This window comes from Cynocephalus volans, chromosome 11 (genome assembly GCF_027409185.1).
Source record: "Cynocephalus volans isolate mCynVol1 chromosome 11, mCynVol1.pri, whole genome shotgun sequence".
NCBI lineage: Eukaryota > Metazoa > Chordata > Mammalia > Dermoptera > Cynocephalidae > Cynocephalus > Cynocephalus volans.
This window is the reverse complement of record NC_084470.1, coordinates 115164072-115191192: the sequence shown is the minus strand read 5'-3', so window position 1 is coordinate 115191192 and position 27121 is coordinate 115164072. Positions and strand designations below refer to the sequence as shown.

The following is a 27121-nucleotide window of genomic DNA, read 5'->3' as shown; positions in this document are numbered from 1 at the left end:
AAAAATGAGAATAAAACACCTGATTGATTAATTAAATCACTTTTTAACAATTGACCACACAAATAAATGTTTCTTAGCAGGAATTCAACATATCACTGACTGCTTATTTATTAAGTAAAATATGATTCAGTAATAAAAATGTCTCCTTATTTCTAACAGATTTTCATGTATATTTTCATTCCCTTCCTTACTGCTTGTGAAACGGATTCATCTGTTTTTATTGATTTAAAACCCTTAATTTGATGCTGAATGAAGATGGAGGCCATGCTTTTGAAACCATGTACTTAAGGGTAACTACCCAGTAAATAAAGTGCTTGAGTTTGCTTTTGAAATTGAAATCTCTCTCACCATTGTAATTTACTGACTTAATCAAAAATGTATTTCCGTAGGATATTAAAATCAGAGACAAAGCAAATAACTATTGAATCTCTTGGAGTTCAGTTTGTTTTGTGCAAAGATTAGGCCCTTGACAATTTAGAAGAGTAGTTTTCATGGAATTTTATTGTTGAAAAACACAATAGAACCACAAAATGACTTTTGCTGATATTAAGATTTTAGATGTTTTATTTAGCTGTATCATACTGATTTAGCTTCTTGTTTCTTATTCTGTCCTCTTCATTCTCCCCAATGTTACCAAATCTTGATCTGTTTTTTTAAAAATAATTTCTGGTATAGATTTTATTTAGGTTCAGGTAAATCAAAACCATGGTCTCCTGGTCTTTGCCTAGTGCACATATACATAGCTCTTGTTTTCATCATTTATCTCGATTATTATCTTTCTATTGTCTCACTGTTCTAAAAGAAATGAAAAATATTTTTACTCCAATTTGCTTTTTATAAGAGCACTGATATCCTTAGAAATTTATAACATTACAAAATGTGAGGAAGACATTCTCTTCTAAGTCAAATATCTTGAGTTATTAGAAGTATATTGTGAAGTATTTACTGTAGTCCTCTAAATAACCAGTGTTGGCAGGGAGCAATACACTTGTGTGAAATGCTTGCTGAATGTTGCTTTTATCTGTGTAATTGCCCAAGCTGAGTCACTTTTCCAAGTCATTGCTTTAGTTAGTTTCTCCTTTGTTATTTGTGGTAATTATGATGAAAAGCAATTTTCTAATAATTTCTTTTTAGAATATCTCTGTGTTATACTTTATGGGCAAATGGTAGGTTTGGAATGATTTTGACCTATCTGACTACTGCAGTGTAGTTTGGCTCATGCTCCATCAACTGAAGAAACTTTACACGATAGGGGGAGGGGAATCTTTTAAATCTTTGGAGAATGTTTGTTTTATTCTATGAACCAGAGAAAAACTGTGTGTGGGCTGAGGAAGGTTGAATTTAGGAAACCTTACATTTAATTGCATGCACTCGTGCAGCTCCGGATCCTCAGGGGGTAAAAAGGCATTAGAGGGAGGCAGTAGAATCTGGCTAATTTGCATCAAACATCTGGAGACACGGAACTTTCAGATAAGAGCCAATGAATAAATCATGGCAAGGGCAGCCAGGGTGAGCCTACACATTTTACTGAGCAATGTAGGAGGGAGTTGATGTGTTCAGAAAACATAAATTTGGAGGCAGGCTTGGTGCTTCAGAGTGGGCCATTGGCTGATTGGAAGTTACACACTCTATTTGCAAAATATCTCTTTATCTATCTCTCTATCTGTCTATCTACTTATCTGTATATTTAAAGAGCATATTTCTTTCCAGAGGCACATTTAGGGATTTTTAGTATATATAAATAGACTCACCAATATGTGATTTATTTCTATTGTAGAGTCCTTTGACAATATGGTACATTTTTACAATATTGCACATCACATCATGCCCAAATCCAAACAATTCCACTGAGCAAAAAGCCTGATAAAACATGGCTCACCTGATATGTACTAAGTTAAGTTTAGAAGGTGTTTCTGCTATTGTTGGAGTGACCCAGGCTATACAGAATGTAGCAGTAAGAGAGGTGATACTTTAGGGTAATGACAGGTAGATTACTGGGTGGCTTGCAGGTTGCAGAGTCATCACCTGTTTTGTTTCTTCTTGTGAATCCAATTACTTAGTCAGAATTTACTGCTGCCAAAAGCAGGGAGATCTAGTTAAGCACTATCCTCCCTGCTTCCCAGGTCTCTATGGATTGCTTGGGAAGAGGAAGGGTGGATTAATAGGGTGTCTTTTACCCCTCATTCTAATGTTGGTTTTCACTGTTGACTAAGTTCCTCAGTTTTTCTCCATGTAATCTCAGGACCTCTTTCTCACTGGGTGGCCTCTGCTTATAGAGTCTCCATTTGGCCTTTCCAGTAGCATAGCTGAACTTCTTCTATGGCAGCTCAGGGCTCCCAAAAATGCAAGAGCAGAAGTCACCAGACCTCAAGGCACCAAGCCTCGGATTGGCACAGCATCAATTTTACTACAGTCTGTTGGTTGAAGCAAATCATAGACCCACCCAGATTCAAGGGGAGAGAACTACAGAAGGGCACGAGTGAGAGGAGGCAGGGTTTGTTGGGGGCCACCAATGTAAACTCAGCTATTTATAGTGATGCTTTGACTGTATCATAGAGCAGGAAATGTGAGACCTGTAAATGGCTGGTCTCTTCTAAAATATGTATGCACACACACACACATATTTTCTTTTAAAAAGAAGAGGGTGGAAAGGACTTACAAGCACCAGCAATGTTCTGGGAGAGGTTGTATTGCTTCTTCCTTTGGAGGTATTCATGAAGAGTCTCACTAGTGCGATTTGGCAGTGCCAGGAATCAGGAAAGCAGGTAACCTCCCTCTCAGGATCTTGGAGCTTTGATCTTTGTTAATGTGCTGGAGCCCATTTTACTCTCATTCCCTCCAGGTTTTAACTCATTTGAAGGCTGTTTGAAGGAGCCAAATGAGGAATACAGTATCAGCTCTATTACTGTTAAACTGGACTAGAGAATGGGGCAGTGCCATTTGTCTCCCTCAAGCCTAGACCTTGACTTCTAGACCATGAGTTACCAAACTACTCCTAAACCAAGAAGCTGGAGCTGACAGAGCAGAGGCCTGGCAGGGCCTGTCACATGTAGATTCTGAGTGCCACAAGGAGAAAAGTAGCTCAAGACTGCTCTTCTTCTACTGCCATGGTGGGGCACAGGCCAATCTAGAGGCCAAGACACAGAGAGGGGACTCCTGTGCTCTTGAGGTACCTACAGATAGCCTGATCAATTTGATTATGGAAGAATACGTGAGGGGGATAAAGAGAGGAGTCAGAAGTACATATTCACTAGGTGGGGGCAGACACCCCTTCCTGTCAGTGGAAACCCCAGGTGTGGAAGGATAAGTGTTGCCTTCATAAAACTCTTCATCAAAATAGAGCTTTATAGCAGTACCCTATTCTGCCAAAGCTAGAGTACTACCAGGGACATTAAAGGAGTTGCAGAACTTGTAGGCTATGGCTCTGCTGACTCCATTAAAGATTATTGCAGGAGTCATACAGTTAAGAGTATTGGCTTTGGTGTCTGAGACGGTTAATTTTGAGTTTTAACTTGACTGCGCCGTGAGATACACAGATATTTAGTCAAACATTATTCTGGTGTTTCTGGGAGGGTTGGATGAGTTTAGCATTCCATACAAATTTTATGATTGTTTTTTCTATTTTCTGTGAAAAGTGTCATTAGAATTTTGATAGGGATTGCATTGAATCTGTAGATCACTTTGGGTAGTACGGACATTTTAACAATATTAACTCTTCCAGTTGATAAACATGGGATATCTTTCCATTTATTTGTGCATGAGATTATTATTATTATTATTATTTTTGATATCTTGTTCAAGCAGTAGGTTACTTTTCTAATTAAGTTTTGCTTGGCTTCAAATTAAGTTTTCCTTTACTGAGTGTGGAAAATAGTAAATAATCCCAGAGTCATTTATGTTTAGATGTGGAATGAATGTCTGCACGTTTGGCTAGGAACTCTGTCACCTCACTAGAGCTCTCTCTCTTTTCCCAAATTTTTAGCTGCACATTTTATTTTACTCCATTCTCAATTTTATTAATCCTTAAGAGGGCTGTCAGATTTATAAATAGTACCACATACAGATCGAAGAAGACTAGAGCTCTCTTATTTGGCATTCTCAACAATCAGGAATATGGCCCACCACCTGGAGGAATTAAGAAGCCTTGACTAAGCAAAGTTGCTGTCATAGAGTACTTGCATTGCACTGGAAATTATTTGCTTTTTTCAGGAGATTCCCACTTTCTGAGCCTGTCTATTTTGATGGCAGACATACTTCTAGAGGCATGGTGGCAAATTTACTCAGACCTGCCTAGGTTTACTTTATTTATTTTACTTAACAGAACTGATCTCCCCTCACAACTTCCTACTTTTCTGAACAACAAGGGACTGGTTGGGGGGTGGGGGGACTCTAAACCCTTCATTTAAATTTTATGGCGAGAATCCTCTGTGTAGATGATCAGTAGGCTGAAGAGTCTTTTCCTACTGTACTTCCTATTTTTCCGCTTCCTTACTAAAGTCAAAGAAGATGCCATTAGACTTGGTTTTTCCCAGATGGGGCTGTATTATGCACCCCAGAGACAGTGGGAATGCTTGAGGAATAATGAATCCCTTTAAAAGCTGATCACAATACTTTCATGACAAGTTGCAGTGATATCTGGAGCTTGAAATTTATTCTGCTCTCATTTTTTAGTAAATGAAAAATTTAATCAATTTAATCTTCTGATTTAATTAATAAAAAATTAAGTATGTACTTATTTTTTATCAAAATAATGTATGTTCATGGTTAAAGCACACTGAAGAGCTTATAATGAAGAACAACCATCCATGGCTTGTTCGTTCTCCCATCCTACTCACCAGAGGCCACATCTTCTAATTTTAGCTCTTTCTTCTTATACTTTTTGCCATCTCTCTAAATAACATGCATTACAGCTATTTCTAGATTTATCAATTTTAGATATTATTTGTTGACTTCCATTAATTTAGTTGAGGTTTTAGCTCACTTAATCTTACTCCCTAACTTCTACTCCTAATATAATTATGTTACTACCTTATTGTTTATCTTTGTAACTTTAAGCAAAATATTTATCTTTTTTTATTATATCAGCTCTAGACACCATCTCATGATTGTTCTCTTTTCTCTCTATAAACTTTTATCATCTGTATTTTTACAGTGTCAGAATTGATAAGGTTACGTTCAGATACTTAGAATTAAACATTCCATGCTTGGACTGTGTGTTGGTATTAAAAACTGGAAACGAATAAGGTGCTTACCTTATTCCTACAATGATGTGACAGTGTGATTTGGTTTTCCTTCTTGCATGGTTTTTGTTTTCTTTGATGTTTCAATTCCCTTTCCTGCCCCCCAAATTGTGTATGTTTATTGGCTTTTTATGTTCTTCCAAATTATCAAGAATATCACTAGGTCCTGACCTCCTCTACCCCTGGATAATTCTCTTATGGAACGTCTATTTGCTGAGCCGTTCTGTACTGAATACAGACATACCTTGTTTTATTGCCCTTCCCTTTATAGTGCTTTGTAGATATTGCATTTTTTCCAAATTGAAGGTTTGTGGCAATCCTGTGTTGAGCAAGTTTGTCGGTGCCACTTTTCTAACATCTCGTGCTTGCTTGTTGTCTCTGTGTCACATTTTGATAATTCTTGTAATATTTCAAACTTTTTCATTATTGTTGCATCAGTTATGGTGATCGTGATCAGTGATGTTCGATGTTACTATTGTAATGGCTTTGGGGTACCAAAAACCATGCCCATATAAGACAGCGAACTTAATTGATAAATGTTGCGTGTGTTCTGACTGCTCCACCAACTGTCCGTTCTCCCATCTCTCTCCCTGTCCTGGGGCCTCCCTCTTCTCTGAGACAACAACATTGAAATTAGTCCAGTGAATAACCCTGCAGTGGCCTCTAACTGTTCAAGTGAAAGGAGCAGTCACACATCTCTCACTTTAAATCAAATGTTGGACACGACTGCGCTTAGTGAGGAAGGCACATCAAAAGCTGAGATAGGCCGAAATCTAGGCCTCTTGTGCCAAACAGTTACCTAAGCAGTGAATGCAAAGGAAAAGTTCTTGAAGGACATTAGGGTGCTGCCCCCGGGAACACATGGATGATAAGAAATGAAGCAGCCTTACTGCTGATGAGGAATGAGGAGGAAGTGTTAGCGGTCTGGATAGAAGATCGAACCAGCCACCGCACTCCCTTAAGTCAAAGCCTGATCCAGAGCAAGGCCCTCACTCTCTTCAATTACATGAAGGCTGAGAGAGGTGAGGAAGCTGTGGAAGAAAAGTTTGAAGCTAGTAGAGGTTGGCTCACGAGGTTTAAGGAAAGAAGCCGTCTCCATGACATCAAAGTGCAGGCGAAGCAGCGAGTGCTGACGGAGAAGCCACAGCGAGTTACCCAGGAGATCCAGCTGAGATCACTGACGGAGGCGACTACACAGATTTCAATGCAGACAAGAGCCTTCTATTGGAAGAAGATGCTATCTAGGACTTTCATAGCTAGAGAGAAGTCAATGCCTGGCTTCAAAGCTTCATAGGACAGGCCAGCTTTCTTGTTAGGGGCTAATGCACCTAGAAACTTGAGGTTGAAGCCATTGCTCACTTACCATTCCAAAAATCTTAGATCCCTTAGGAATTATGCTACATCTACTCTGCCCATGCTCCATAAATTTAACAAAAAAGCCTGGATGACAGCACATCTATTTACACCACGGCTTACTGAATATTCCAAGCCTACTGTGGAAACCTACTGCATAGAAAAAAAAGATTCCTTTAAAAATATTACTGCTCATTGACAATGCTCCTAGTCACCCAAGAGCTCTGATGAAGATGTACTAGGAAATGAATGTTGTTCTCATGCCTGCTAACACAGCATCCCCTGGATCTAGGAGTCATTTCAACTTTCAGGTCTTATTATTATGTAAGAAATATCCTTTGTAAGACTAAAGCTGCCATAGATAGTGATTCCTTTGATAAATCTGGGCGAAGTAAGTTGAAAACCTTCTGGAAAGGATTAACCATTCTAGATGCTATTAAGGACATTCCTGATTAATGGGATGAGGTCAAAATATTGGCAAGAACAGGCATTTGGGAGAAGTTGATTCCAACCCTCATAAATGACTTTGAGGGGTTCAAGACTTTGGTGGAGGAAGTACCTGCAGATGTGGTGGAAATAACAAGAGAACTAGAATTGGAACCTGAAGATGCGACTGAATTGCTGCACTCTTATGGTCAAACTTTAGCAGATGAGGAGTTGCTTCTTATGGATGAGCAAAGAAAGTGGTTTCTTGAGATGGAATCTGCTCTTGGTGAAGATGCTGTGAACATTGTTGAAATGACAAGAAAGGACTTAGAACATTACATAAACTTGGTTGATAAGGCAGTGGCAGGGTGCGAGAGGATTGACTCCAATTTTGAAAGAAATTTTATTGCGGGTAAAATTCTATCAAACAGCATGGCATGTCACAGAGAAATCTTTCATGAAAGGAAGAGTCAATCGATGTGGCAAACTTTATTATTGTCTTATTTTAACAAATTGCCACAGCCACCCCAAACGTCAGCAACGACAACCGTGATCAGTCAGCAGCCATCAACACTGAGGCAAGACCCTCCACCAGCAAAAAGATTATGACTCACTGAAGGCTCAGATAACTATTAGCATTTTTTAGCAATAAAGTATTTTTTAATTAAGGTATGTACTTTTTTTAGACATAATGCTATAGAACACTTAATAGACTACAATATAATATAAACATAACTTTTATATGTACTAGGAAACCAAAAAATTTGTGTGACTTGCTTTATTGTGATATTTGCTTTATTGAGATGGTTTGGAACAGAACCCACAGTATCTCTGAGGAATGCCTGTATTTTTCATTAGCTTCCTCCCCTGCTTTCTACATTTTGAGCCACTGTTTTCCTGGTTCCCATGTTGTCTTCTTTCTCAAATTACTTCTTCATTTTGCTGGTACACATCCTCAAGTAACTTCCTAAGAAAGAATATGTGGGAAATAAATTCTCCAAATCTTTGCACATACAAAAATATCTTTATTATACTTGTACATTTGATTGTCTTAATTCTTATACAAAATGTCTTCTGGCTTTTTCTCATGTTCTTTCTGCTGTTTCTTTTAAGGTGTTGGACTGATCCTTCATGTCTTATTTTTTTCATATGTTTCTTGTCTTTTTTTCCATCTGTATTTTCAGTTACATTTTATCTTCTAACATTTATGTTGAATTTTTAATTGCTATTAATTTTTAATTTATTGGAATTGTTACTTTTAAGTTGTTTTTTTTTTTTTTTAAAAAATAGTATCCTGTTCTTTTTTTCTGAATCTATTTGAGGATGCTAATTAGGGATTTTTTTTTAAGTTCTTCTCTGTTTCCTGTATTATTCCTGCTTCTTTCACATTTTTTTGTTCACTTTTTTTTTTTTTACCATATACTCATTTTTGTGGATTTTTACCTTTTTAACTCATTTACTTTTACTTTACTGGGGTCTAGGATATGAAAGAAAAGAAACATATATAATCTTAGTGGATATAGATAAAATAGATAATCTTATAGATCTAAGTGGACACTGATAATATAGATCTCCGTGGAGCATTAGCCATGAAAAATTACTCTCAATTTCCCCCTTCTGCTATAGGTATTTTGAGGGAAGTTACTATTTCAGGAGTCAGCAGAAGAGATGGCTAAATTGACTAGACATTATATACACTCAGGGGTAATTTAGTGAATTTTGTACTTCTTTTAAGGATTAGTTGTTCAGGAAATGTGAGTTTATTTGGGGAGAGAATACTGACACAAAGGGTTATTCTGCCTCCAGAATAAAGTTGAAGCTTCTTGACATTCTAGACCTTTCCTAGTCTGGTCTCTAGACTCACTTTCTGGCTGCCCTTTCTCTTCACAGCCTGCTATGTGCCCTATGCTGCTATGCCTTTGCTCTTGCATGGAATGAGCCTGGAATGTTCCCTTCTTCCCACCACCTCTTGAGTTCACCAAAGGCGTGGATCATATTTTCATTTCTTTATCTATTGTTTTTACATTATCTGTGCTGGTTACATCTTAGGCATTCAAAACGTTTGAATGAATCTTACTCATCCTTTTAGACAAGTGCAAGTTCAAATGTTATCCCCTCTGAGACACAATACAGCCCTTTACCTCTCTCAAAGTTAATCATTTTCTTAGCAGTTTTTTTAGTTAGTTGTGTACATGTGTACCTGTGGGAACCATGACTTATCAATGTGGATATCCCCAAAGTCTTTCATTGTGCTTAGTACCTAGTGGGCACTCAACAAGTATGAGAGAGATTGGAGGGAAGGACTGTTTGTAGATTTGCATTTAAAGTATATTTATAAAAACAGTAAGTTTACAGATTCACTTAATGAAAGTTGTGTTTTATGTTCCTTTTAAATAGATCAGAGAATTCTCAAGAATAGATTACTGTGTTTACTAATTCCTCCTCCCTCTCCCTCCTCTGAAAGGTCTTGGCTCACATCACCTTTGGCTCTTCTCTGTCCTTGCCTTCTTGAGTCTTCTGTCTTCAGTGGTGTTTTGCATAAAGTGGAACCATTTTCCCAAACCTGCCAAATCAAGAGATAAACTCATTTATGAAGGGTGAAGAAGCCTGTCTGACACTCTTCACAGAGATAGGAAGGAATGGTTACCAATATTGTGAATAAATTATAAATGCTGTTCCAGAAAAAAAAAATCTCCCTGTTAAATGAGAACATATATATCACCATTATTTCATTCTACACAGTAGACACACACACTCACACACACGAGGGTACTTCAGAAAGTTCATGGAAAAATGGAATTAGAAGTTAGCACAAATCTTTCCATGAACTTTTTGAAGACCCTCCTCTTCAGTTTACAAAACCCTCTCCTGTTTACAACAAAAGAAGAATGTGTGTGTTCTTTCTTTTCTTTGGGAGTGGTATTCTGAGGATAGGAGGGAGTTAAGCTAAAATAATGATTACATTTAAGTTCTAGACCTTATTTGCTTAATTAAGTTCTTGAAAAGAAAGGAGGGACAGTTGATTTCCTGAGCAGAAAAAGTATTGAAGACTTTTGATCTTCAAAAGTGGGGGAAAAAATGTGGTAAGTAGTGAAAACACACTAAACCAGACAAACATATCTGGCTTACTTAAACCCTGCATCGTAAGTGAATAAGGTAGGCTGCTGCTCCATGAAGAGCCCCAAAATGCACCTTTGAGGCTGCAAAATTTCAAAATCAGCAAGAAGATTCTATCATGGGAGTGTCTTGATCAGTGTCTACAAAGCACTGGTGTTCGGAGGGTCTAGTCACTACTACTAACCAAAGGAGTAGTGTTCCATGGTGTGTGTTCCGTGAGGCGGTGCTCGATCTCCTTCCTCTGCCTCTCTAAGAAGTCCTTCTTTTAGGTTGGGCAAATGCTAGTCGGGGTCACAAAGCCCAATTTGTAGTTTCTGGCCAAAAGACTGACCAGACTAAGATTGGAGAGAGAGCCCAGAAGAAATTACTTTTGAGTTCTCTCTTGCTTTGTATTATCAGTATGCTTTCACTGGGATGAAGTATTAGGACTTGAATATGTCTCGTGGGAATCCTCTGGATTTCTGCAGGATTCTTTGGTTGGTTGGTTGAGCATGCCTCCTTTGCTAACTTCTTGGAGTACAGTGACCTTAGTCATCATTTGCATTCAAAGTACTCAGTTCTAAAGCACTGTTCTTTTGTATTCCTCACAGGGCCATATTCTTGTTCAAGAGACTATATTTTGGAGGGAAGCAGAAATACCTAAATTTCTTGACAAAATTTTTGTCCTCATTGAATCTCAACTCATGTCTTGCCTCACGTGTCCTTTTCTTTTCTTTTTAACAGATACTAATTTTGTGTTGGGGAATGCCCAGATAGTGGACTGGCCTATTGTGTACAGCAATGATGGATTTTGCAAGCTGTCTGGCTATCACAGGGCAGAAGTGATGCAAAAAAGCAGTACCTGCAGGTATTTATGTTTGGGGTTGTTCTGGTGAACAATCTATCATGGTATCTTTTGGAAAAAGAAAATGGCTTACTCAGGTTGGGAATTGCCTTTGGCTCATTCAGTGTTTATTCAGGAATATTTATCACAATATCTTTTGTAGTTCATTCACTGTATTGGGAAAATCAAAGCAGATGTAAAACATGGTCCCCACAACTGACAAACTTGCAGTCAGGAAGATAGGAGAAAACCCAGAAAAACTCAGGAAAACCATTTTATCTGTAAAATGTGAACTCAAAAGTTTATGAAGTTTTAGATAAATAAAATGTGGACATTAGAGAGTCAAATAAAATGAAATGAAAATTTAGAAAAATTAATTTTTAAAAATTTGTGAACATTTTAGAAAAGTAACTACAATGTTGGAGACAAGGACCTTGTTCATAGAGCTTTTCCTCAGCCAAAATTCTTTACTTCAGAAAGAGAAGAGAATCAATATTTTCTTGCCTTTGAATCCATGCTGTTACATCTCTCTCTCTGATCTCTTAGCAAATTGTGCCAACAGCACAGCTTGTGTATCTGACAGGGTTACTAACCAGGCAGTGCCCTTGGGCTGTGTTGTTAGAAAAGCTCTTTCAAGGCATCTTCAAGGTGTTGAGCCGGGAATGTAACTTGGATCTTGCCAGGTACCCCCCTGCTGGGCCCTGGTGTGGTCTTGACTCAGCATAACCTTCAAATCCTCTCACCCCTCTCCCTCTTCATTCTTCTGTGTTCAGTGGTGTTTGCATGAAGTGCAATCAACTTTCCAAACCTGCCAAATCAAGAAATAAATTCATCTACGATGGGTGGAGAAGCCTGTCAGATCAGACGTAGTCTTCTGTTTTCAGAAGTTGCATTGTATTAAATCATCCAGGTAACTTTAGTTAGGTGAAAACTATTAAGTGTTTTGAAAATATATCCATTTTATTAAATTTTAGATTTTTGAGACAGAGAAATGGAAAATTTAAGTTTTTTTCCTCCACTGTTTAAAGGTTTAGAAGTTATAACTATTAATGCAATAGAATTGTCTTATATTCTTTGTGTGCTGTTATCCTCAGGTATTTATATATCTGCATCTACTTCTATATCTGTATTGTATACATAATCAGAACAAAACAACGGAGTTAGCTTCACTTTTTAGTGTGACTTGAACTTCCTTACCTTTCTTCCTTCTTACTGGTTATAATCAGACACTTTAAGAAAATGAGATAAAACAACTTGCTAATTTAGCTAACTTTTCTTTTACGCACAATTCTAAGCAACTTATTTAGTTTCCTGAAGATGCTCTTTCTCTAGAAATAAATAGACCTTTGTGCTAGCTATATTCCTAATAGATCAGGAGCCTCTGTTACTTATTTCATGCACTGCAGGCATTTGCAATCTAATGTCCAGGTAAAAGAAGCATATGCCTACCAATAAACTACAGCTTGAAAAAGTACATAAGCCTAATGAAATCTGGGTGTAATTATGGCATTTCATTTACTTAAAGAGTCAACTTTACAGGGATTTGTTTTACCTTGTGAAGGAAATTGCTAGCATGTATACCATCGCTTCACTTAGATGGAGGTCACCTTACCTAGAAAATTACTCAGAAAGAGGAGGAGGAGAAATCCTCTTGTTCTCAGGAAGGACTAAATTAGTCTCAATCTATTCTTCTTTTTAAATGTAATTCAACAAGCTCAAATTTGTATTTTCCTGATTTACAGGTAAAGAGTACAACCCCCAAACAGAGTACTACATGAGATACATACAAGGACAACCACACATAATCTCTCATTGGGCTGAGAAGGGACATAAAATAACAAAAGTGACACAGAATTAATAAAGTGAACAGTGAGGATTCTTTTCTTACTGGGTGCCAGAATTTAGAAGCCTTTAGTAAGCCCAAGGCTGTTCCAGTATCAAGCTAAGCATGGTGCTTGACTTGGTGGTTCAGTTTTAGATCAGGAATTACACTTGATAACCTCTGAGGTTCTTTGTAGCTCTGAAATTCTATAATTCTATTATTGAAGTCATCCAGAAAAAGTTAAATTATATTCAGTATGCACAGTTTTAGAAGATGGAAAGTGTCCTGTTTAGGAACCCATGCCACTGTTTCTGCATCACCTAAGACTTGAGGAGTGGTTGTTGCTGTCCTTCCTTGTTATTGTTGCCTGAAGAACTGGGGTGGTCAGGGGCAATGCTAGCCCGGCCCATGGGCAGCCCTTCATCAGAGCGCTGGACTTTCCAGCCCCATTGAGAGATGGCCTTTCTCCTCTCACATTTTGTTTGTGTCCTGGGGCATGGTTCGTTCTACTTTGGGCATGTATCCTGTTCCCATAGGAACAAACCTTGGTCTTTGGACCTATACTGTGTGGATCCCAGGAAAATGGACAGTCCTGGCAGTTTTCCTGTCTCTGCTGAGAACCAGTTTTAGTAGGTAGAGCTTCTATTGTGCCAAGGTTTCCTCTAATTTTTTTATGTGCTGCTTATTTACCCCCTTAATCTACTTTTCTCCAAAGTTGTGCAACAGGGAGGGGTATTAGTAAGAATGTGTAGGATTTTATTGTTTCAATTTTTTAATCCAATGCTGTTTTTCTTTTTTGGGGGGGAAAAGGGGGGCAGGAAAAAGATGCACAGACAGTGGCTGAATCTTCTGTTTCTTTACTTAGCTGTGCCTTAATGTTTAGAGCCTCAAATTGCATCCCTTTTCTTATTTGGTTGGTGGATTTTTGTGATTTTTTTTCCTTTTTCTTGATTATTTTGCTGAGATTTAGAAGAGAAAAACCTGCGGTCCAAATTTACTTGGCCATCTTTACCAGGAAGTCTCTCACAGGTGCATTTCTAAAATGAAATCTGATGATTTTTCTCCTTTGCTTAAAACCCCCCCATATGTCCGCATTGCTTGCAGGATAAAATTTAAATTACTTCACATGGCTTATAATGCCATAGTCTCCTCCATGATCTGGCCTCTGTTTCCTTCTTTATATTATCTGTTGCAAGCTTTTCCCTTATTGCCTGTATTCCAGTCGTACTGAACTGAGCTACATTCGTATTCTGGATTTACCCTCTCACCTCTTTGCCTTTGCGCATGCTCATCTTTTGCTTAAAATGTTCTGTTCCCTCCTTTTCTCAGCTAATTTCCCCCTGCTCTTTAAATCTTATTTATCCTTACTTCTAGGAAGTCTTCTCTAACCACCCAGAGAGTGCTCTGTGCCTATTCTATGTGTTCTGTAATTCTTTATGCGTGCTACCACCATAGCCTAGATCATACCATTTTCTAATCTCCTGTTTTCTAATGTGTATCTCTCATTAGACTGTTAGTTTTTTGGGGGGGGGGCAGTGATGGAGTCTTATTCACAGTTGAATCAGTAAATCTTTTTTGATTCAATGAGTGTTTTCACTTTGTGTGTGTGTGTGTGTGTTCCACAGGGCATAGCCCAGTACTGGGTAAAGAACAGACATTTAACATTTGCTTGTAGAATAATAAATACCTGCTAATCTAACTTGAATTCTTTGGTTGATTTGCAGTTTTATGTATGGAGAGTTGACTGATAAAGACACAATTGAAAAAGTGCGGCAAACCTTTGAGAACTATGAGATGAATTCCTTTGAAATTTTGATGTACAAGAAGAACAGTGAGTATTCGGAACATTCTGAACCATATGTTTATGTGCTTGGAATAGTAAATATCTCTTCTTCCTCTGTTGCTGTCCTGATTTTTCTTCTCTCCCTTCAGCTAAATATTGTTACTTGAAGCCATTGTGTATGTAGGGGTAAATATTATGGATTGATCAGTTTCACTGTTCCTCACAGGAACATTTGATGAGGTTCTTGTCACTAACCAATTAAGACTTCATTTATTTCACTGCCAAGAGCTAGTGTTTTTCCTATTGGTTTTCTTGTGGTGAGTTGCTGCCTTAAGGCACTTATAGACTTTAAGCCTTCTTAAAGGGGCAGGGAAAAGGTGGGACAGAAACTTTGTGTAGTTCATCTTTGTGTCTATCTTCCACAGCACCTACCACAGCAATTAACACCAGTAGGTGCCTAATTAAGAGTTTCTGAATAAAATTTTATTTCCCCTGGTGACCCCAGAAGATAGCATTAACAGCAATGCATTGTTAATTTGTATTTGTTTAGCTACAATTACTTTCAAAAAGTATGTTAATGAGGTTTTTAGGTCAATAGCCATACACAAGTATAAAACTTGCTTTTCTCTTGAGTGGAGATTAGCTATATTAGAAGTATGGAGAGTGAGGCATGTGGCCCAAGCAGGGCTGCAGAGGTATTGAATAGTGCTCGTTTCTGTTTTAAAAATACTGTTTTGTTTGTAAAGAATCCTGTTCCTTCATATGTGGGATTGAACGGTAGATTATTCATTCAATAGAACGTTTCCAGAGTGACCCAGATGACGCATGAGGATAAGTGTTTATTTTGGTGGCATGCAGATCTGAGTAATATGTTTTGCTCTGGAAAGCAAAGAGCACACGTTGCTTTTATCTGGAAGGGGCTGCGACTTTTTGCAGTCTGAAGTGCTGGAGCAGGTAACAAAGAGAACTGTTTGCTTGGTGGCCTGTGCAGATGCTGAGCTGAGAGATTAGCTCTGGCCCTCAAGGAGTCCAAGAGGGTTGTTCCCACAGTTTTCACGCTGGAGTTGTTGCCTTGCTCCAGCTCACTCCCTCAGCCAGCAGGTCTAGTTTTTACCCTGCTATTAGTTATAAGAGATGAGAGAATGGAAAGGGCTCCATGCCAGTCCTTCCACTATGGGGAAACACAACTCAAAGCAACAGCTTTTTACAGGAGCACACCGGCAGTGGCTTCTCATGGGGAAGACATGGTCTGCACCTGTGCCCTGAGCTAATGGCATAAGTTCAAGGTTTTCCACACTGGCAGATTTGTGTACTGAACAGTGTGCCTTTCCCTGTGAACTGATTGTGGAGGCGTATCACATGAAGAATGCCTTGCATTTATATTTTGCTTCAGAGTTTTCAAGCTTCATTAGACTGTGCACTTAACTTGCCCAAACTCAACTATACATGTTTGGCACAAAAGGGAGAGAAAGGGAGACATAATTTAAATTGAGTTAGTGATTTCACTTGCCATTCCCTTTAGTGGGCATATGCCCCAGAGAGAGTATGAGATGGGAGAAGGGCATCTGCTGTTCCCCAGCTGTCTCCAGGACTAGAGGCCCTGTTATTGTATCTTTCTTACTGCATTGAAAGCGATTCTGGTATTTGAAATTCTGTACTTTAGTAGACATGTCCTATGCCTGTAAGCCAACTAGTTCAAATGATGAGCTAACCAAAGAACCAGCTTCTCTTCCCTCCCTGGAAGTTTTGATGGGCTATTGAAGGATGAATGAGTTTCCAAAGTGGCATGTCAGCCTGGGCACGGGACTCTTCTTTATGGGTGATGTTAAGGCATTTTTAAGAGTAATTGTTATCCCAATTTTTACCTTTGCCTTTAATATTAGAAAATATACTCTGTGTAAGGTATGACTGTATTTTAACATGTTGATTCTCTAAGCCTTGTGACTTGCTTGTTGAGTCCTTCCTCCATGCACCCTGGTCTGGGATTTCATGTGTGCTGAGGAAGGAGTTTCTTTTTCTAATTTATACAAAGTTGCCAGTGAGCCCGGGACTCTATATAAGGCTAACCCTGTATGTAAAACATGAGGTATGAAATTGGGGAAATGATACAAATAGTGTTGATTTCTTCCCAGGAACCTGCTCACTACACCTACAGAGTTGTTCTCCAAATCCCATCCTCTCTGGGATAACTTAGAAACTTTTATTCATTAAGCCTGGAAATTATATAGTTCCAGTGGATTCTGTGTTTTTTCGATGTCTTTTTATTGACCAACTACTCTATGTCAGACGCTGGGCTCGCTGCTAGGGACAGAGTCATGAAAAGACAGACACAGTATCTGCTCTTACACCATCTGCAGGAGTGGGGCAGCATCTGCAGTACAAAGCTGTAAGTGCTTTGATGATTACACCACATAAACGGGTCACTTAGCCCCAATTTAGGAGACCAGAGAAGTCTTTCTAGCAGATATGAAATGCATGCAGAAACTGAAGTGTAGGTGGGAGTTAGGCAAAGAACAGAGCAAAGAGTATCCCAAGGCTGATGAAATGCATGTGGAGGGGGCAGCAGGGGAGAGACAGCACACAGGATTCAAGAGACACGAAACAATGCTTCTCAGTTTGACGGGCATAGGAACTCTCCTGCAAATTGAAACACATATGTCCATGCAGTGGGTCTGGGGAAAGGTCTGAGGTTCTGCCCCCAGATAATGCCGATTGCTGCTGGTTCATGTATCACACTCTGAGTAGCCAGATGACAGCAGCTATGGTGAAGACTGACTTCCACGCCTAGAGGGTGCATCTCTTTCATAGTTGTATCCCTTGCGCCCAGCCCGGTGCCTGACTCCACGGGAACTCATGGAGTAAATACATATATACATACGTAAGGGGTAACGGATGAGGCTGGAGAGCTTAAGAAGGGCCAGTCACGCAGCCAAGTTAGAGTTTAGAACTTGTCTTAAGAGCAGCAAAGTGGGGAAAGTGAGTGCAGGTGAGGGGCATTGAAGCAGGGTAAGTAAACCGCCCGATTTCATTTTAGAAAGATGGCTCCAGCTGGAGCGTGGAGATGGGATGGAGCTTAGGGAGACTGGAGGTGGAGGGGCCCGATAGGAGTCACCCTGGCTAGGGGATGATTGTGGCCTGCTGAGGAGAAGGGGCAGTTGCAATGAAGACAAGTCCAAGGGGCCGACGGGAGGGGGCTGGAGGGAGGGACTCTGTCCGTGGTGGCCGTTGATTGGCTCTTCCCTTGCCAGGCCCCAGGCGGAGCCCCGGAAGCCGGAAGCTCGACATTTCCTGTCAGGGGCGCTTCAGCTGGCCTGAGGGAAACCTGCGGCTGTCGCGCTGGGAGCGCGGCCTGGAGGAGGGGCTCGGTGAATGCTTGTTGAATGACTTTGAGAGGAACTTCATGAAACAGCGGGGGGGGGGGGGGGGGGGGGGAGAGAGAGAGAGAGGGGGGGGGGGGCAGGTGCACGGAAGTGGGCGGAGCGGAGGAGGGAGCACCGCGGCCTCGTCTTCGCCTTCGCCTCTGCGGGGCGGCATCTGGCTTCTACTCAGTAGAGTGAAACTTTCAGCATTTCAAAGCAGCATCGAGTCCCCACGAGGGAAAAGTCATCCCTGTTGAGATTTTAAAAAGAGAATGTCACCATCTAAAGGGATGTTTATTTTTTTCCTCTGATTTTTAAATTAATGCATTTTTTTGTCATGGAGAGTATGTGAAGAAAACTATAAAGACGAAAATCACCCCCAAAACCTCAGAAAAATACTATTATACTGTTAACTTTTTGGTGTGTTTCCTTTTAGTTTTGTCACATTTGCACATTTTACCTAATGGAGATTTTGGCATGTATACAATTTAAATTCATACATTTATGTAATCTTTTATCACAAAATAGCCCATCATTAAATTTCTCATGAATATAATTTAGAAGGAATTCTATTAATGCTTCATAGGAAACATTATGAAATAGTTCCTAGAAGGTGAGAATTGCTGTGTCAAAGAATGTGAACTGAGGTTCCTGAGACATTTTGCCAAATAGCCTTCCAGAAGAACTGAACCCATTTCCAAGTTCACATGCAGAATGTAAGTGCCTGACTCATCGTACCTTACCAGCACTGAATAGTATAACTTTTGAATTATCAAACTGCCTACAATTAATTATTTTGTTTAGTGAGTTTTTTAATGCTAGTGGGACTGAAGTGTTTTTTTCTACGTACTATCCGTTTAAAATGACCCTTTTTTATGTTAATTGTTCAGATTCTTTTGCCTATATATTCTATTTAATTCTAATGATCTTCTTACCAGTTTTATAAGTTCTTAATAATTTGATTCCTTGCTCTCATTCTTTAGTATTTACAAGGACAACTTTGTGGAAGGGATCTTCTGTTGATAAGCATTAATGTTCGTCCTACGTTTTGGGGAGTTGAGAGTAATTAGCAGAAGGCTTCGTGGTGTGGTTTGGAATGAGTGTGTGAAATACTGTTTTATGTCTTGAAGGATGGATTATTTGAAAGGTTTCCATCTCTTGCCCTGTCCGAAACCTGGCATTTCTATAGTGCTATATATTTTGAATTGTTCCTTACCTCGTATTCAGCATGCTATATAATTTTCTTACACCACAACAGTTGTCATTAATGAACCCATTCAGTAAATATTTACATGGTCACTCTTATGCTAGTCAATTAGTTTTCCATTTTTCAAACAAGAGAATCAAGAAGTATCAGCCCTGAGCAAAAACAGTTCACCCTCTAGACAACACTCTCCAGTGTTACTCCACAGTTTGTGGGATGGCTGGTGGCCCGGCTTTTGGGAGGTCTAGATTAGCTTCCCAGTCAGAGAAGCGCAGGCATCTTACAGTGGTTCTGCTGAGCCAGTAAGCTTCCGGCTAAGTACTGACTAGCACCATAGGCTCAGCACTGTGCCAGACCCTGTGGGCCACTGAGATACAGATATAAGAAACTGACTCTGCCTTTTTTTGAGGTTACAATCTAGTTGTGAAGACAAATCTAATAGGCAAAACAATCATACTTTGCCTGTTTTTCTAATGGGTTGTCTTTTATTTATTCAGTGGTAGCAGCTGCTTATATGCAATGGATATTGTTTCTAAATCACACTCATATTGAAAAATATTTTCCCTATTTAAATTTTTTTAAAACTTTTGTTTTTTCAACCATACAGAAGTAAAAAAATGTTATGTCATTGTTTTCCTTTATGGTTCTGAGTTTTGTGTAATGCTTAAGAAGTTCTTTTCCTTACCCAAATAATAAAATTACTCTCATTTCCCCTTCTGGTACCTTTATAGTTGTGTTAAAATATTTAGAACTTTAAACCCTTTGGAATTTATTTTTATATGTTATGTGAAGTAGTAATCTAACTTAATTTATTAGCCACATTATTATTTAGTTGTCCCAGTACTGTTTTTTAAATCATCTGGCTCTTCCTTTCTGATTTGAAATGTCCTTTTTTAATATGAGAAATTCTCACACATCTATGGGTTTGTTTCTGTCCTCTCCTTTTACAGGAGTCCTTTTGTAATTTATTAGCTATGTGAGTTTGTTTAAAATGCTCACCCACTTGGGTTCCACATATTTAAAATGGGGATAATATCATAGTGACTATTTCACCTTATAGAGCTGTTGTGAGAAGTAAATCACAATGTATTAGGGCCTGACCTGGTGTAAGCACTCAGTGAATCATATCATTATTCTTATTGTTTATTTGGGGGCCAGTGCCAGTGATTCTTAATTAATGTAGTAGGTAGTCCCTGTTATTACTTTTCTTTCTGAAAATTTCAAAAATTTCTTGGTCAAGCTCACACCTTTATTTTTCTATTTGAATTGAATTTCAATTCATCTAGCTCTGAGAAAAACAAATAAAAGAAAAACCAGAACTGAGATTCTGATTATAACTGCATTAGATATATTAAGTGGAGAGGTTTGACATCTTACAAAATTGAATCTTCTCATCTACAATGTAACTCCCTTTATTTAGGTTTTGTTTTATGCTCTTCAATACAATTTTAATTATGTTGAGACTTTAGTACTGATTTTTCTAGCTTTCCCTGTGTTATGGTTGAGACTGGCCCTCTCCTCGGAACAGGCAGAGGCAGCTTCAGAGTTTCATTAAACATCTTGAGATATATTCTCTTTTTAAATCATTCAAATAGCCCAGTGAGGTAAGATTGGGCATTTCAATCTTACAGGTGAGGAATTTAAAAGGAAGGAAGAATGGAAATAGTTTAAAACACCTATGTATCAGGCAGGTATTTTTTACTTAATCTTAAGTAGGTCTATTATCCCCATTTAACAAGTGAAGAAAACAGGTGCTGAGAGAAGTTAAATTGATGCAGCTAAAGCACATAATAAAGTAAGAGAAAGGGTTCATACCCAGGGCTTAGGACTCCAAATTAGGTGTTCTAGTGGCCAGCTGCCATTACTTCCCTCTAGTGCTTTCTCATCCTCTCTGCACTTGTCAGTTGTCTCAATAAAGTTGACCCCAGACCAATAGGTCTGCTTCCTGGGGCAGGCTGCCATTCCCAAGTCTAGTTTCTGGACCTATCAGAATGGCCCAGTACCATGCAGCCTTTCTCAAGAGCCAGTCACAGCAGCTTGGTCTGTTCTGTTGCTGTTGAACATGGTCTGGATGCCCAGGTTACAGAGAGTATCTGAGAGGAAGCCCAGGGTAGGAGGAAGATTGATGGAGGCCAAAAATTCTCTCATATTCCTGAGCCTTGCTGTTTTGTTATCTGACTTCAAGAGCTGAGGAACCCCAAAGCCAGGTTAGGCTTTCAGGTTTGTTATTACTTGTAAGGGAGCTACATAAAGAATGAGAATCAGAGTGACCAGAAAGAGATGTCTGACCTGGAACTCTCTCATGTTGGGCATCCTCAGCCAGGAAAGAGCCTCTCTTCCAGCAGCAGCCTCTGCCATTACTAGGGTTGTCAGATGCTTTGTTGTTCCTGGGTTTGTACATTGATCTTTCTGTAACACTTTAAACAGATTGATCTGTTGAAATGGGAAGAGTTCATGATGAGCTCAAACTGTGGAAAAATCAAAAAGGCCTCCCAATATGACTAATGGCTTTCATGATATTGGAGATGTGGGTTAGTATCATCAACCCCAGTAGTCGTAAATGGAATGTAAAGATTAGATAGATGGCACAATCCCAACTGGAACAACTTCCCAGGCATCAGGCCAGCTGGTGCAGTGCAGTGTATGGCCTGTGAGGCTGCAGCTGTGAAGGACATGGTTCATGGTTCTGTCTAGCCAAGACAAGGCTCCTGGTGTTAGACATCATGAGTGGGTTCCTCTTATCTGATTGATTACTAGTTTGATAAATTAGGAGTGTTTCTGGTTTACCATCTGAAAAAACTGCTTGAAGTTTCTTTAGAGCAAAACGAAAATGGTTTTTTGATTTGTTTGCTTTTTGTCTTACTAGCTAGTATACAACTGAGCACTATAGGGGCGTGAGCTCAATTTCTGTGATGCTTTCTTTTGAGTTCTCTGTTGCCTAATTGAAAATGGTTTAAATTCCACAGATTCTGAGGAGTGGACTAGGAGAAATAGTAACACAGACTTTCCAAAAACATTCGATATTTCAAAAGTCATATTCTTCCTGATTTTGAAATGCTATGTGTAATTTTTGTGTGGTGGATTTTTCTTTCAAAACACATTTTTCTTAGAAAGCTCCATGAATGCGTTTCCACTTCAATCCTTGTTCCTGAGTGGGGGATAAACGAGCTTTTCCTAAGCACTGCCCTCATCCACCAAAGGAGATGGGCAGGGCTCATCTGACTGACTTCTCAGAGAGGGCATCCACTCAGTTATCTGTGGCCTGATAGCTGCACAATCATTCTCTGGCCTCCAAAAAAATAATTATAAAAAATAAACAAAGATTTTATAATATTTAAAATATTACAAAAGATTTTATAATATTGTGGGTAGTATTATAATCTGTTGGTCTTCTCAGAGCATCCAGAAACTGGCAACTGAAATTTATTCAAAGGGAAGTGGAAAGAAGATTAAACTGAACTATGGATGAATACATAGATACTTAAGATTTAAGGAGAATATATTTCCATTTGATCTGTTTGCTGCTTGTTTATACATTTTAGGGTTATTCATACTTATATGTGAATAAGTTGTATAGCCAAATCAGCAAACTAGTTATTGTCAAGTTAGATTGGTTAATCCTAATATTAATTAGAGATGTTTGTTCATGTTGTACAGTATAGAGTTTGATGTGATTGTGAGCAGAGAGACACAGGTGACTGCTTGGGGATCTATTTTTGTCTCCAAGATTCAGGGATTTGTCTGTTCTCTATCTCATAAAATAAAATAGTAGATGTAAAATGCTGAGCACCGTGCCTGGTATGTAGGAATCTCTCTAATACTTAACAACATGGAGAAATAATTACTGTATTTTAATTTGAAAATGGTTATAAAATAGTATGTAAAATATCATCCCAGTTATGATAAATTCAACAAGTAGTTATTAAGTTCTTCTTATATGGCAGAAGCTGTTTTAGGAACTGGAATATAAGAACTTGGTAGGGAAGATCTTACTATTGTTTCGTGTCTCATTTAATTTTATATCACAGAATAGATTGGTGCTTTTTGCTGTGATGTCCTCTGCAGATAGAAAACCTTTGTTTATTTTTTATAATTATTTTTTTGGAGGCCAGAGAATGACTGTGCAGGTATTTGGCCATAGATACCTGAGTGGGTGCTCTCTCTGAGAAGTCATTCAGATGAGCCTTGCCCATCTCCTTTTAGGGCAGTGCTTAGGAAAAGCTTGTTTATCTCCTACCTTAGTTCAGGAACAAGGATTGAAGTTGAAACACATTCATGGAGTTTTCTAAGGCACTAATGTGATCACAACCTAAATCACTTGGAATCCTCCCTTTCTGGGGAGACTTTGTTGGGGGGAATCATTGTGGTGATCATTTCCGTCTTCAATGTCTTTTCATTTACCATTGTATTGGACCTTTTGGATTTTTATTTTGGGGAGAGGGACTTAGAAATATAGTTTCTGGCTCTTGCTTGATTGAGCATGTGAGACAAATTGATGGATTCCCAAACTGGGTCACTGACACTGGTGCCCTTCAGCAATGGGTGGAATTTGGAATTTGAGTTTGCATGGTCTGTCTGCTGGCCATGGTTGGCAGTGCCTCTCTTGGCCCCTACTCTTTACTGTTCATTACGTTGTCTAAGGTAAGTCTTTAGGTCTCTGTACCTAAATTTCTTCTATAAGGTCAGGTGGGATTTTCAACCTATTTCCTAATTGTTTTACAAGAGTTAAGAGATCTGCACTTACAAAATTATTTGAATAGAAGAAAACCGCCACTGAGTAGTCACTGTGAAAATTTTTATTCCAGCAAGAAGTGCAATTAATGGTGTAAGAACCCAAATGCCCCAAGGGATCACACCCTGATCACATAAGCCCTTCTCGGCTGCACCCCATCATGGCGCTGGTTGCCCTTCTCTTCTGCATTCTCCTTCCCGCCGGCGCGAATCTCACGCCAATCAGCTCCCCACCAAGCCCCGTGCGGTATGCTAAATAGGGATTGTATTTTAAACCAATCAGCTTTCCCTTAAAGCCCTATATATATGTGTGTGTGCTGCCTAATAAATGAGCTCTCTCCGGTGGATCGTCAACTGGTGTCGACTCGTCCTTTTCAAATGGAGTTATATCCTGGCACCTGGAGGAATAAGACCATTTAAAAAATGAATTAATATTTGTACCTATTCATTCCCAAGTCTTTGCTTCTATAGCGCCTCATATGAGAATGCAAATTACTGACCAATCTTTTGATATTCCTTTCAGGGACACCTGTGTGGTTCTTTGTGAAAATTGCTCCAATTCGAAACGAACAAGATAAAGTGGTTTTATTTCTTTGCACTTTCAGTGACATAACAGCTTTCAAACAGCCAATTGAGGATGATTCATGTAAAGGTTTGTAATTCTGATTTGTACAAATACATTTGTACCTTTTTTGCCTTTAGTGGCTTTTGCTACAGAGAAGTTGAGGTTGCCAAGGCAATCTCTGCACAAATATTAAGGTTAAAACTTTAATTTGTGTTGGGTAAAGTGCTGTGTCATTCTGGAATGCACTGGGGGAGGAGAGAGGGAGAAAAAAACTTTGTTTAGGAAAACATTTGAATCAATTTCATACCTTTTTAAATTAACCATTTCCAGTAGTGGTTAGACAGAAGAAGGTAGCTGGGCAACTTTGGTATCATCAGAATCTTTTCAGGTTTTAATATGACAAATGTCAGTCACTCAAGTGGTAAGTCCATGGCCACATTCATCTGATTTATATGTAAATTTCCTTAAATTTCATTGAGTTCCAGCACTTCAAGATTGCTGAAGCCAATACTAGCACATCTTTACCTCTGTGGTTGATTGAATTAATAAGGCTGTGGCCAGTTAATTCATTTGGAACTTGGCATTAATGAGGCCAGTGTCTTGAGTAACATTTTCATATGGATCATTTAATCAGCCCTGTGACTACAGATTTTAGAATTCATCTCAGACATATCATATGCATATGTTGTTTGAATGACATTGGGGACTAGAAAAGGAGGTAGCTCAGGATTTCTGGAACAACTGTACTCCTGAAGAGGTCCAGCTGATCAGAATATACAAAAGATGGCATGTTATTCCCAGAGGTTTGGGATTAGGGGGTGTCATGCCCCTCTTCCATAGCTTGCACTCACGATAACCAAGAGGCTAGGAGGTATTTTATGTTGCAGTGCCACCTGGCTTTGTGGTTGATTTTCCTGCTCTACCCAAGAACTCTGCTCCTTGTGGTTTCCTGAGATGTAGCAGAGAGATGAGAGTGGAGTCCAGGAAAGAGTCAAATTGGGTCATATTATTCTTGATGTGACAAAATTCTGATTGTTAAATGGTTATTACAGGAGGAAATAAAAAGCATTATGTGGATGATCTCTCAGGGGCTATGTCCTCTGAGAGCATTTAAAGTCCTGGCACATTTAGACACTCACATTTATGGAGTTCGTAGCACAGTGCTGTTTATACCAGTACATCCTATTTTTTAAAGCTGTCTGATAGTTCAATAAATCAATCTGAGCTGCCTTTTGGTTTCAAGACCTCAGCAGATGCAGTCTCTTAACTGGTGCCTCAGCCTCTTGAAGTTGGCCTTTTTCTGTAGATTCAGAGTTATTGCCTGATTTCTAACTTATGATTTGAAGGTTTCTCAGTGCAGTAGGGATTATGTGGCAATAGCATAGTGATGATTAAGTGTCATCCTCTTACCATATAGAAAAGCTGTTTGCTTTTTTAATAAACTCATAAATAATATTTTAAAGGCAATTAGATATTTTTACCCTGAGTCTTGCAAATTTTCTCTTAAAAAATGAAGATATGTGATTTGGTTGAGTCCAAATGTTTTCTTTTCATCATCACTGGGACATTTTTAGGTGATGTGCAGGTATTATTTAGTAGGAAAGGCATACCTAATAGAGAATGCTGTTGAATTGCCACTTAGGTAACTGCATTTTATGAAAATGAAACCTGAAAGAAGAGATAAATCAGAGTGATATAGTGAGACTCACTTAGTTTCATTTTCCAGGAATAAAATGCTCCACTTCATTTACCCTGCCTTGATGATGCATTTCCTTACTGCTAAGAGTTCACACACACACACACACACACACACACACACACACACACACTCTTACCCTATTACCTATTAGCTGAGGGAACCAGGTATTAATTCTCTTTGTCAGTGAAATAAATAGGAGTAACGTGGCTTGATTTGTAAAAATTTAAAACACATACTTTAGCCTTCCATATAGGAATCCTGCTAGTGGATTACACTTAATGTCTCAGCAAAGACATGACTTTATAAGCTTGGCCATTTCAAATGCCATGGCTGATATGTTCAGACCTTCCCACTTGTCATGTCACTGTGCCCCTGGCCAACTTTGGTTTGGTGGTTTGCTTAGGACAAAGTTAAATTTTATATTAGTCTGTTTATGATGGGAGAGCATGATAATTTGCTAGGCCTTGTTAGTTGTAAGTCTATAAACTACAGTTCTGGCTGCAAGTATCAAATCTAGATGGAAAATACACTGCTATGTGGCTAGATTGTTCTTCTGACTTGACATTTCTTCTTGGATGTGCTCTCAGCAGTTCGTTTCTAGCAGACCAGCTGGGTTTTCAGTAGAGCACCCCAGTGGCATTAAGAGTCTTAAAAGTCTTGCTGACCCAGAATTCACTTCTGAAATGGAATGGAAGGGTGGATACTCTAAAACCCCAGATAATTCCCGGATAATTGCCCTTTGGCATAGGATGTTTTCCCACCATCAGATAAGTCTTTTAAATCAGTTGCTCAAATTGTCTTTAAAATTACATTGTTTTCTCTGATCATGTAGAGCCTAACTCCAGGACTTGGGTTGGGGTGGATGCGTCTTGATACTGTTGTGAGAAGCCAGTTTGTGCTTTACATTTTCTCACAACCATCCACAAAGGATACACAGGGGATAATTGACAGTAGACTATATTAGCATCTGACACAAAATAATGCCCCTCTTCCCAGAGC

The 27121-nt window shown here is 39.0% G+C and overlaps 1 protein-coding gene across 2 annotated transcripts in view; it reads left to right on the top strand.

Annotated features, from left to right (window-relative positions):
* Positions 1 to 27121, top strand: part of KCNH1 (potassium voltage-gated channel subfamily H member 1) — a 424549-nt gene that overhangs the window by 11908 nt on the left and 385520 nt on the right. For both annotated transcript variants that reach the window (XM_063114370.1, XM_063114369.1), the window contains exons 2-4: positions 10860 to 10983; positions 14506 to 14612; positions 24382 to 24510. In XM_063114370.1, the coding sequence (XP_062970440.1) occupies positions 10860 to 10983; positions 14506 to 14612; positions 24382 to 24510 (360 nt within the window). The remainder of the gene's footprint in view (positions 1 to 10859; positions 10984 to 14505; positions 14613 to 24381; positions 24511 to 27121) is intronic.